Source organism: Balaenoptera acutorostrata, chromosome 12, assembly GCF_949987535.1.
Source record: "Balaenoptera acutorostrata chromosome 12, mBalAcu1.1, whole genome shotgun sequence".
NCBI lineage: Eukaryota > Metazoa > Chordata > Mammalia > Artiodactyla > Balaenopteridae > Balaenoptera > Balaenoptera acutorostrata.
In genome coordinates, this window is record NC_080075.1 from 29,523,488 (window position 1) to 29,535,537 (window position 12,050).

Below are 12,050 nucleotides of genomic sequence, written 5' to 3' on the forward strand. Positions count from 1 at the left end.
ATACCAAGATGTTTCATCTCTAATGGTCTCCCTCCACTAGTACTGCGACCAGCTGAAAAGAGAGAATAGGGAGAGAGGATGGAGAGTACTGGGCTATATAGGGAGGCACAGAGTCAAACGTAAGGAAGTTGAGGATTGTTTTCATTAGCACAGGCCAACAGGAACCAAGAGATGGGAAAAAAAATATAAGAATCAAGAGGGAAAGCATAGAGGGGCTCTCAAGAAAAACGTAGTTTGCAATGGAATGCTGATGGGAACCAAAGATTTTAAATTAAAGCAGAAACAGCACAGAGGGAAATCTGCTCAGAGCAGGGCAAAACAAAGTTGATGGTAGCAAATCCTTACATTAACAGACTAAGAAGGAAAGTCAGGCCAGAACAGGGGATCACCAGGAAAGGCAGCTTATCAGAAAAGTCATACTCCGTTTTCTTTCTTTTATTGCCTCTCTGAATACAGTTGGCACTTGACAGTTTTGAATATAAACATTTTAGAAATATGTTTTAGAAATGATGCTTCCTATAAACAAGAAACCAAAGTGGTTATCTAGGGGGCTGATTTTCAGTGTTTTATTCTTTCTAAATTTTTAAACTAGGTAGACATTTTACCAATTAAACATTTTAAGTGGCATCTTCTAAATTGAATCAGAAGGACTATTTCCTTTGTGTGATATGTAGGTTCTAAGGCAAGGCTGCTTTTCATTTTCACAGTTATTTCCTTCCTAACACAGAGAGCACATTGATCAACAGCCATCGTTCGCTTGTAGATCTTAGCTACCGAAGGAGAAAAAGAAAAAGTCAAGCCCCACATCTCTAATTCCCCATTTAGGGAATTCCCTGGCGGTCCAGTGCTTAGGACTCGGTGCTTTCACGGCCAGGGCCACGCGGCGCGGCAAAAGAAAAAAAAAAACAAACATCCACATTTATCGAAAACAATGTTGTGGAGTCCTTTGGATTTTCTTACATTTGAAAATCTTTTTTCGTTGGATTCTAGGGATGATGGTTTTTTGAGGTTTTGGGATGTCATCTTCCTGGATGTTGAAGATAATTCTAATCTAAGTTCTAGGATAAATACAAAAACCTTCCTGATACTTTTTAAGCTTCCTTTCTGCTTATTATATAAGTTATATTCATTGAAATATATATTTCTCCTAGGCTGAATACCTGTTACTTGCTGGGTAAAAATATGAATGAGCACAATCATGAAACTCTTTTACCCTTATTATTTTGCTGTCTGCTTCGTACCGCTTTTCATTGCAATACTTGTCTATATATGTTGTGGCTACCTATACATTCACATTTATTGCATTCTGTTGCTTGTTAGGCATTGTTTACTGATATACCGTCTCTGTCTGTATGCATTGGCTAGGAATTCATTCACCTCTATCACCTCTATCGTGTGTTTTGGTTAATAGCATTCACTAAAATAGAGCGGGCAACATTCACTTTCCTAATATTGCATGGATGGTACAGAATGTCATTTGTTAGTAAATTCATTAGGCTTTGATACTTGCCACATACCCCAGTTTTCATTAATATCTATGGATTCCTTTTTCGTTATGTAATGTGCTTGTCATGATTTTTCTTTGTCTTTCTAGAACTTATTGTATCTTCCTCCATATAAATCAGATGCAATATATCAGCTTATTCATCTATTAATTATTACTGCTATTATTATTGGTGGTGGTGTTATAACCACTTTATAGATGAGTAATCCGAAGTCATCAGATAACTTTTCTCTTTCCAAAAGCACTTAAGATATCCACTTTCGGGTAATCATTTTGAGGTAGGATGAGAAACCAGGCTTGAAGAGGGCAAAAATGACTCTTTCACAATTCACCAGTTGGACTGAGCTATACGTCAACTCTAGGTAATAGCATGGGAACTGTACAAGCAAAGGGAGACACTGAAGACGACAATGGTAATAGCCGTACTGTTTTCTAATGGACCAAAAAAATGCCTATATTGTAAGTTCTATTTCTCCTGCTTTCTGGCAGTATCATGCTCAGAGTAGAGTCCTGGCAAGGAAGTCAGGATACGTAGGTTCTGGAACCTGGTAATGATACTAACATAATGAGAGAACTTGAACAAGTCAACCCGACCTCTCTGAGCCTCAGTTTCCTTACTCACGAAATGAGACTGAGAAAATCGAAGTTCTCTAAGGGCCTCCTAGTTCTAAAATGCTTCCAGTCTAGGAAGTAGCATAGAAGTCAATACGAGTGCAGGCTGAAGGGAAAGACAGGGCAGGGAGAAGGTTGCTTCCAGCCTAGAGAACAATGTCTGAACCATACCACTTGGCTCTTCTGCCCATCTGTGCCCAAGATGGGAGCACAGGCAGTTAATACAGAAGAGTGGAAAACTGCTCAGTCCTTACAGCCATCATTAACTGTCTGATTTTGGGTTTCTCAGCAAGTATTGATAGTAGAGGTGTCCTGATAGCAAGAACCTTAAGATAATGCTGTTCCTCAAACGGACTGAGAATTTCTCAACCTCCCTGAGTTTTTCATGACCCTCTTGTTCTTACAGAAAATTTCCAAAATCCATCTCTACTTGGAACTCTGAAATCTCTGCAGCATTCTCTTCCTGTGATGAGCAATGCAACTTCCCTAACACGAAGTGTCTGCAACTTCTCCAGAGTCTCTGCCCCTGCCGTCAGTTCGCCATCAGCTACTGGTACCTCTTTCCAGACACTCACGGGTAGTGCCTACCTTTACCAACATTCTAGCACGACTACGGTATCTGGAGTTACTGACCACAGCCAGATCTCCACTTCAGCTCCTTCCTATCCAGGTGTTCTTCAGTGGGACATCACACGAAGCACTGAAAAGAATTCTTCTTCACCCGGAGACTTTACTCTGGCACTCACTGACCGGCACACAGTTGCTTCCTCCATGTTTATGGCAGCCCACTATGATAAAACTTCAGACGCCAATAACATGGTCCCTCTATATCCATCGCTTTCTGCCAGCCTTGCTCAGGGAACACCATCTCAGATTCCAAATCAGGGGCATAGCCGCCTGTCAACTCCCTACCAGGAAGGAAGCCAGGTAGATTACTATAACCAAGGCACACTGGGGTCTTTACTGTATGGAGAACTTGGCTCCTGCCCGCAATCCTATGGCTCTGCGTCACACACAGGAAGTAGGGCCTCTGTGCAACCAGAAATGGGAATGGGACTGAAGGAGATTCAGCCCACAAATAACCGACCAGCAGCTTCCACCTCTGCAATCTGCCACCCTGTGTCTGCTCAACGCATCACAGAAACAAGTTTTCAAGGTGAGTATACAAACGGCAGAGAAAGTTGAAGAATGAGGTCGGCGTTCAAAAGTGGGGTCAAATCGACAGCTGGGAAGTGGTGTAGAGACAGGTAGAATTTAGATCCTGAGCCTTTAATAACCACTACCTTCGCTCAGTGCCCTCTGTTTTGAGACTCTATAGAAGAACACCTAGGGCTTCCCTGGTGGCGCCGGGGTTAAGAATCCGCCTGTCAATGCAATGCGGGGGACACGGGTTTGAGCCCTGGTCTGGGAAGATCCCACATGCCGTGGAGGAACTAAGCCCATGTGCCACAACGACTGAGCCTGAATTCTAGAGCCCGTGAGCCGCAACTACCGAAGCCCACGCGCCTACAGCCCATGCTCCGCAGCAATAGACGCCACCGCGATGAGAAGCCTGCACACCGCAACCAAGAGCAGCCCCCGCTAGCCGCCAACTAGAGAAAGCCCGTGCACAGCGATGAAGACCCAGTGCGGCCAAAAAAATAAATACGTAGAACAAATAAGTTCAAACAATAAATAAATAAACATAAATTAAAAAAAAAAAAAACCTAATGCAGGTGGGAAGGTGGGAGGGACACTGTAAAGGTCATCTATGCTACATGTACAAGAACCCCGAGAGCACACCAATAGGTACCACATTTTTCACTGCTGTAGCCGATCACTCCCCCTGTACTATACCACACTGTGGCACTCCCTTCCCTCATCTACTGCTACAGTCTCTTTGGAAGGTGTTTCAGAACTCTTGTTATGAGAGTGCCAGTTGAACTGTCCTCACTTCCTTCATTTATACCAGGATTTAAGACCTTGTGGTCTGAGATCCTGTCCAGAGAGCAAGCAGGCTGAGACTCTGTCTTTGTTGATACATTTCATCAGAAAGGGCTCTACCCCCTCTCCTACTTCATGGTGTGAAGTGTTCGTAGCCTCTCGGGAAAGTGGGGAGAATTGAAAGGACTCTAGATGAGAATGCTAGGCTTTGTAAAACATTTCAGTGTGTTTTAAAAATAAGACTCATTTTGTATTGGACTTACAACAGTCCTATGAAATACAAAGAAAGCCAAGAATCAGTGACAGGAAATGATCACCAGTAAGAATTACAACAGTCACCGCTTACCTCGTAGCATAGGGCACTGTCCATGGTCCTTAAGAAGAGTTAGTAGAAATGCCTTGCCCATCTTGCCCCTGAACCCCTTGAAAGGTACATGACTGCTGTGTTGGTGTTTAGGGGGAGCATCTCACTTCCCAGGGACTGACTTCTCCCTTGATCCCTTTGTAGTGACGGAGACTTCCCCGGTGATGAACAATTCCCTGGGATTGCGACCTCCGAGCCAGACGTTTCGTGTGACACAAACTCAACAACTCCCCAAGTCCTGCAGTACCAGAAACAGTCACATACTTGAGAGTAACCCACCGTCTGAACTTGGGGACATTTCAGTGACAGCTCCAGTCCAGAGTGCCAGTCGTCTCCTGGCCCTGCCTCCAGCTCCAAGCCAGGGACAAACAGAGAGTAAGAACGTGGATGATATCAAAACCAAGCTTTCAAAGCCTCTGGATGCCTACCAGATCCCAACAGAGAACCAAGATCCTCCACTACGCCCTTTAGGAATCCCTGATATTCACCAGCCGCTGGCCTGCACCGATCCCCTCAGCCAAGAGGAGCAGCCTGGTTCTGAAAATGCTGATCTGAGAGAGAACAGCCGCAGTCGTCAGGACCTAGGGACACTTGAAAATGGGACTGAACCTAGCAGTGGTTTTGCAGACATGACGACACTGGCGGAGGAGAGTCACCTTCCCCAGCTCTTTAATTCTTTGAAAGATCTTGGTCAATCCCAAGGTCCCAACGTGATCAAAGCTAAAGACACCAGAGCCATTAAGGTGAATCAGGTGCAGGAAAAGCCAAGTGTCGTAAAGGTTCCCTCTCATCAACCCAGGAAGAACAAACAGAAAGCCTCTGAGCCTATCAGTGGTGCTCCCAAGGCCAAAAGCCAGCCAAAGAATCCAGAGTGCCTGTTAGGGGGAGAAGTGGTTCTATGCAATGCTGCAGTCAGTGACAGGGCTCCTGTGAACACGGCCAAGCACTCGCAAGGCAAACCTCAGAAAGCTGCATCCAGAAAGGTCAGCAAAACTAAGAGCCACGGGCAGGAAAAGACCAAAAGGACCAGAGGAAGAAACAAGGCTGAAGAGAACAAGCAGTCAGGGAACAAAGTCAAGGCAGAAGAGAAGCCAGCAATCCCCAACACGAAGCGAAAGGAACACCAAACTGAGCTTCTCCAAGAGAGCTTGCAAAAGCCTCGAACCTCCCTTGGCGTGCGCATGCTGGAGTCTGTGAAGGTCCTTCATGCGCTGGGGAGGAAGAATGAGACGAAAACTGGGCTCTCTTCCTGTCGGCTCTTGGGAAATGCAAGCAACCCCAAAGACCCCCAGCCACCCCCAGCTATCCAGCCATGGCGGCATACCCCACGTGAGGGGAAGAGTCCTGAGAAAACGCAGGTCCAAGCCCAGAAACCAGACAGCAGTGCTGAAACAGAGTGTCCCTCTCCATCCCAGTATGAGCGGCCTCCTCCTGGGAAGGTCAAGTTGATACCTCTGCCTTTTTCTGCCTGGGACAAGCCTCAAGCTCGACCCGCTCCTCGGAGGCCACAGTCTCTGGCCTCACGTCGGCCTGCTGGGGCTTACCGTGCCCAGCCTGGTTCTACTGACTCAGCTCAACCTGCTGCAGTCAATTCATCCCAGCCAGCTCCTGCCTCTTTGCCAGGTCCCGCCAAACCAGCTCAGCCAACTGTGACCAACCCAACCCAACCGGCTTGGACCAACCATACCCAGCCCCGTGTCCCTCAGTCCGCTGCTCCTAGGCCTGCACCCTACCAAACTTCATCTGGCGCTTCTCTCCAGCGCGAGCCTGTTCCCCCTGCTGGGACTAAGCGCCAGTCCCCACCCAAGCTCCAAACCCAATTTCTACTCCAAGACTTCAGCAAGCAACGAGTTCCATGGAGGGAACCCAACGTGCCTGAGCCAGTCATGTCAAAGCCCATCGAACAAGAGCAGAGGCCAGAGCGAGAGGCCATGAAGAGGCGGGCTCAACAACAACGGGAGAATGCTGCCAGATACACCTCTTCGGGGAAGCTGCCATTTCTCACCGAGAGGGAAAAACAAATGGAAATTGCTGACTACTACGGATACGTCAAGTGAGAGCTGCTGGGATTCTTGGTGCCACCTTGGCTACCAGCTGTTCTTCCATACATAGGTAAGATAGGTATAGAACTGAATAAGTAAATGGAATACAATGACTAGATGAGTAATAAACCTTAAGAATTTTGAGATGCTGCTAACTGGGGCGTGAGAAAGGAAGGACTGAAAGTTGGATGGGAGAATGAAGGAAAGGGGTAAACACTGAGGAAAGAGGAAGGAACTTGGCCCAGGCCTAGGAAGGCCAACAGAGAGGTATGGATTTAGGAAAGGAAGCAGGAGTGAGGATGAAATGGCAGAAGTAAAAAGCAGGGTCAGAGGTCTGGGTTGAAAGAACACAATTTGAGGAGAGTTGAAGGGGACAGAAGATGAGTCTAGCTTTACTAGGAGAAATAGAAAAAGTCTCTTGGGGACGTTGGCCTTCAGTCTCACAACCACCAGATAGGTATTTCAGAAAACAAGAGGTTCAGGACACATCTCTGAAAGGTCTGAGTTGCCTTATTCAGGTGTGATTATAGTGGGGGAATAGGGAAATCTACCAGAGAAGTGGCAAGGGCTCACAGTTATCCTAGGGGCAGCTGACGACAGGGGCAGAGCCAAGGGAACTGCTGGATCAGGAGGCCCACGAACAAATCAGGGGCATAGCCGCCTGTCACTTCCCTACCGGGAAGGAAGCCAGGTAGACTACTATAACCAAGGCACACTGGGGTCTTTACTGTATGGAGAACTTGGCTCCGGCCCTCAATCCTATGGCTCTGCGTCACACACAGGAAGTAGGGCCTCTGTGCAACCAGAAATGGGAATGGGACTGAAGGAGATTCAGCCCACAAATATCCGACCACCAGCTTCCACCTCTGCAGTCTGCCACCCTGTGTCTGCTCAACGCATCACAGAAACAAGTTTTCAAGGTGAGTATACAAACGGCAGAGAAAGTTGAAGAATGAGGTCGGCGTTCAAAAGTGGGGTCAAATCGACAGCTGGGAAGTGGTGTAGAGACAGGTAGAATTTAGATCCTGAGCCTTTAATAACCACTACCTTCTCTCAGTGCTCTCTGTTTTTAGACTCTATAGAAGAACACCTAGGGCTTCCCTGGTGGCGCCTGCCAATGCAAGGGACACGGGTTCGAGCCCTGGTCTGGGAAGATCCCACATGCCGTGCAGCAACTAAGCGCATGTGCCACAACGACTGAGCCTGCATTCTAGAGCCCGTGAGCCTCAACTACCGAAGCCCATGCGCCGACAGCCCATGCTCCGCTACAAGAGAAGCCACCGCGATGAGAAGCCCGCACACCGCAACCAAGAGTAGCCCCCGCTAGCCATAACTAGAGAAAGCCCGTGCACAGCAATGAAGACCCAGTGCGGCCAAAAAAATAAATACGTAGAATAAATAAGTTCAAACAATAAATAAATAAATAAACATAAATTAAAAAAAAAAAAAAGAACACCTAATGCAGGAGGGAAGGTGGGAGGGCCACTGTAAAGGTCATCTATGCTACATGTACAAGAACCCCGAGAGCACACCAATAGGTACCACATTTTTCACTGCTGTAGCCGATCATTCCCCCTGTACTACCACACTGTAGCACTCCCTTCCCTCATCTACTGCTATAGGCTCTTTGGAAGGTGTTTCAGAACTCTCGTTGTGAGAGTGCCAGTTGAACTGTCCTCACTTCCTTCATTTATACCAGGATTTAAGACCTTGTGGTCTGAGATCCTGTCCAGAGAGCAAGCAGGCTGAGACTCTGTCTTTGTTGATACATTTCATCAGAAAGGGCTCTACCCCCTCTCCTAGTTCATGGTGTGAAGTGTTCGTAGCCTCTCGGGAAAGTGGGGAGAATTGAAAGGACTCTAGATGAGAACGCTAGGCTTTGTAAAACATTTCAGTGTGTTTTAAAAATAAGACTCATTTTGTATTGGACTTACAACAGTCCTATGAAATACAAAGAAAGCCAAGAATCAGTGACAGGAAATGATCACCAGTAAGAATTACAACAGTCACCGCTTACCTCGTAGCATAGGGCACTGTCCATGATCCTTAAGAAGAGTTAGCAGAAATGCCTTGCCCATCTTGCCCCTGAACCCCTTGAAAGGTACATGACTGCTGTGTTGGTGTTTAGGGGGAGCATCTCACTTACCAGGGACTGACTTCTCCCTTGATTCCTCTGTAGTGATGGAGACTTCCCCGCTGATGAACAATTCCCTGGGATTGCAACCTCCAAGCCAGACAGCTTTCCTACGGACTGACAGAGAACTTGTCAAGATGAAACACCAGTCTGCGGGAGAAAGGGAAGAAGAGAATGATGGACATCGTTTCTGGGAAACTATTTTTACATTATGTTTTGTTTGTTCCTGGTAAATAAACTGTCATCTTCTTAACGTTAAAACAAAATCTAAACCACTAAATTCAATAATACAGGAATATAACTTTCGAAAAACATTTCTTTGGCTGCGCAGCATGTGGGATCTTAGCTCCCCAGCCAGGGATTGAACCCACGCCTGCTAGCATTGGAAGCGCAGAGTCTTCACCACTGGACCACCAGGGAAGTCCCAGGAATATCACTTTTAAAGGAGAAGGTATAAACCCCTTGGTTACATGAACTGGAGATTTTTAGTAAGAAGTCAATATATTTGTTGTTAGGCACATTTTATGTTAGGCTGTCTCCCTGCACAGGATGCAGGCGCCTTGAAAATGGAAATCATATCCCTCTAGAGTACGTCCCTCTTCTTTCAGCTTTGCAGTTTGCTGCTCCGCTTGTTCAACCCCACCTAGTAATAACCTATACTTCCCTTGTTCCTGTTTTCCCATCTGGAAAACAGACAAAAGGCAACCAGACAACGCAAAGGTCTCAACAACTAAGGGATATCCAAAACCAGAGATGGCCAGAACTTCTGGATCCCTCATGAAACCTAGCCCGGTGTTCGATACGTAGGTATCATTAATACGTGCGTGTTGACTGAAACGGTTGAAACTCAATTCTTCCACTTCCCAGTTTACTTTTAGTCCTCACACAAAACCTGATCATCAAATTCCTTAATGCGAGGAATCACAGTTAAAAGTCATATCTCAACTGACTTCTGTCAGATGAGTGAGAACTAAGGTTAATTCAGTGTATCTGAAGCATAGAAAGTGAGGGCAAAAGTGGCACAAGATGGGGCTAGAGGAGCAGAGAGGATTCTAGACCACGCAGAGTCTTCAAGGCCAACACTGTGTTTTCTAGTCTCAAAACAATGTTTGTGAGCGATGTTTATGAGCAATGTTCCAGCTTGCTTCGAAGGTTTCTTGTGTGAAGAATGGATCGGAAGGAAACAAGATATATGGACACTAGTTAGGACCTAGTCGCAACAGACAGGCAAGTTCAGTATTAGGATGTTGAGGAAGAGCTGACAGATTCCAAAGAAATGCAGGAGATAAACTGAAGCGGGCTTAATGGGGTATGAGATGGAGGAAAGGAAGGTCGTAGGGAATTCAAGGGTTTACTGCGCACATGAGCAAAGCCTCAAAATGAATCATTTGAACGTACAGAGGTAGATCTCCCAAACGACACCGGTTAGGAAGCAACGGTACGCCCTTCAGAATTCCCAGAGACAACACAAATCAACTGTTTCGATGGAAAATTCGGCGGGACCCTTGATTTCCATGGCAATATAGAGAAAAGAGACACTGATCTGGCCTGCCGGTATTTAGGAAGTTGTTAGCCTGACATCACATACTAGTATCATGTAAGTAGGCCGTCTGAAGTAGGAAGCTTAGGGGAAAAACCTTGAAGAAAACTTACAAGCTTAAGCCACACCTCTATACTACACCACCTTTCACAATTTCTTCTCAGATAAGCATCATCCCCATCAGTGAAGAAACTCGTATCTCATAATAGGAAAAACAGGCCTAAAGATTCAATGTGTGTCTTTGGAGGTCCCATCTATGCGCTATCTTCCTGGGACCAGAAAAGTCCCCAGGAAGATCAATCTTTTTGCACCCCTGAAAGCTTACCACCAAGGAAAATGACTAGGTCCACAGATTTCCTCCCTCAAACCAGCTTACCTCACACAGAAATCAGTAGCAACTCAGCCCTTACTCACATGATCACAGTCACAAGAGTGGTTAGGGAGAAAAGCACTAACCGGGGGAACTAAAACAGAGGCAATCCAGGCCAAGTTGGGCTGGTGGCAGATATCTGCTCCTTACGCTCGGGTGCATAATGCGACTCACCACAATGCCTTTTTCACAGACCCTTTTGAAAGTTTCTCCACAAAATCCAACAGCTCAACTTAGTTCATGACGCTTCAAGGTCAACGATCGTCAAGAGAAAAACATGCAATATGTCTTACAATGTTGGATTCCTTACAAATAGGACAAGGAAATAACCATGTAGACAAAACCAGAGCATTTGAACACATCTGTGTTCTACAAACACACCAGTGAATGCTATCAATAAGGTACTATGACATAAAACAAAATGAAAACTAGATGTGAGACTGTTCTCTTCAGTGTACAGACTTCGTGGCAGTTGCTCCACTATCTAGCTACTTATATCGTTAACTCTCTGTTCTGTGAATACAAAATGAGGCCCAAGTGTGTCAACTTGTTTCCCACAGAAACCAAAAAACCTCCATGCATCTCTTTTCTCCTGTGCCCTTTCACCTTACCTGCTCCCAATTCTCCACCAATGTCCTCCTCTTTCTCTAATTATTCTCCTCTTCATTTTGCTTGGCCTTGCACCCAAGCATGCAAGACAGAGAGTCCTAGAGGTCCAAGATTCGAGAGTGGCTGTTTGCAAGGGGGAGGAGATTACAGTAACTGCCACACTGTATATACTTCTGTGCAAAGAAAAAGGGACAGTGTTCAGAACGTCTCTCACATAGAAAAAGAGCTGGATGGCAGGATACCTGTGTGGCCCCAAGGAACCAGAGCTAGCAAATTATGGGCCAAAGAATTGCAACCAAAGGCTGGAAGAGGAAAGGTCTGCAACCAGCTCTGTCTCCTAGCTCTCTGGTATTTGCTGCCAACGGGCAGAGTCGATTTCGTGAAGCATCAAGCACTGAAAAGAAGACTCCTGCTGCTGGAAGTTGACAGGAAGTAACATCCAATGCAAGATCAAGGCTTGTCCTAGAAGCAATGCCCATAATGGAAGGAAAAAAAAAAAAAAAAAAAGAAGAAGAAAGCGGAAGAGAAATGCTAAGTCGCAAGTCCAACCTGGCCCCCAGCCTAGCCCAGCCCAAGGAAGGCAGGAGTCAAGGAGAAGAAACTCGAAGAGAAGAGCCTTGGACCACAACATTCTCCACAAGGTACACTCAACAAACTTCACCCTACTCTTGAACCAAGCTACAAAAAGAGCTTCTTCATCCCTACTTTTGCTCCTTGAAAGCTGCTATCAGTTCACTCATTAGACACATATGATTTCAGAACAACTGTTAATAGTTCAAACTAGATGGCACTTTCCTTCCTAAGGATATTAATTAAGTTAAGATCTCTATAGCTCTAAGTATATGATACATAAAATAGAATACTCTGTAGAATATAAGCAACTGTTAGTTCATTATATTAATGAACGTCTGTAAGAAATGTTGCAATGATTTCCCTAATGGAAGAGCCTGGG

The 12,050-nt window shown here is 45.8% G+C and overlaps 1 protein-coding gene across 1 annotated transcript in view; it reads right to left on the reverse strand.

Annotated features, from left to right (window-relative positions):
* Nucleotides 1-12,050, reverse strand: part of LOC103001698 (uncharacterized) — a 187,293-nt gene that overhangs the window by 16,372 nt on the left and 158,871 nt on the right. Inside the window, exon 7 of the mRNA XM_057557855.1 lies at nt 8,592-8,729. Coding sequence (XP_057413838.1) covers nt 8,592-8,729 — 138 coding nt within the window. The remainder of the gene's footprint in view (nt 1-8,591; nt 8,730-12,050) is intronic.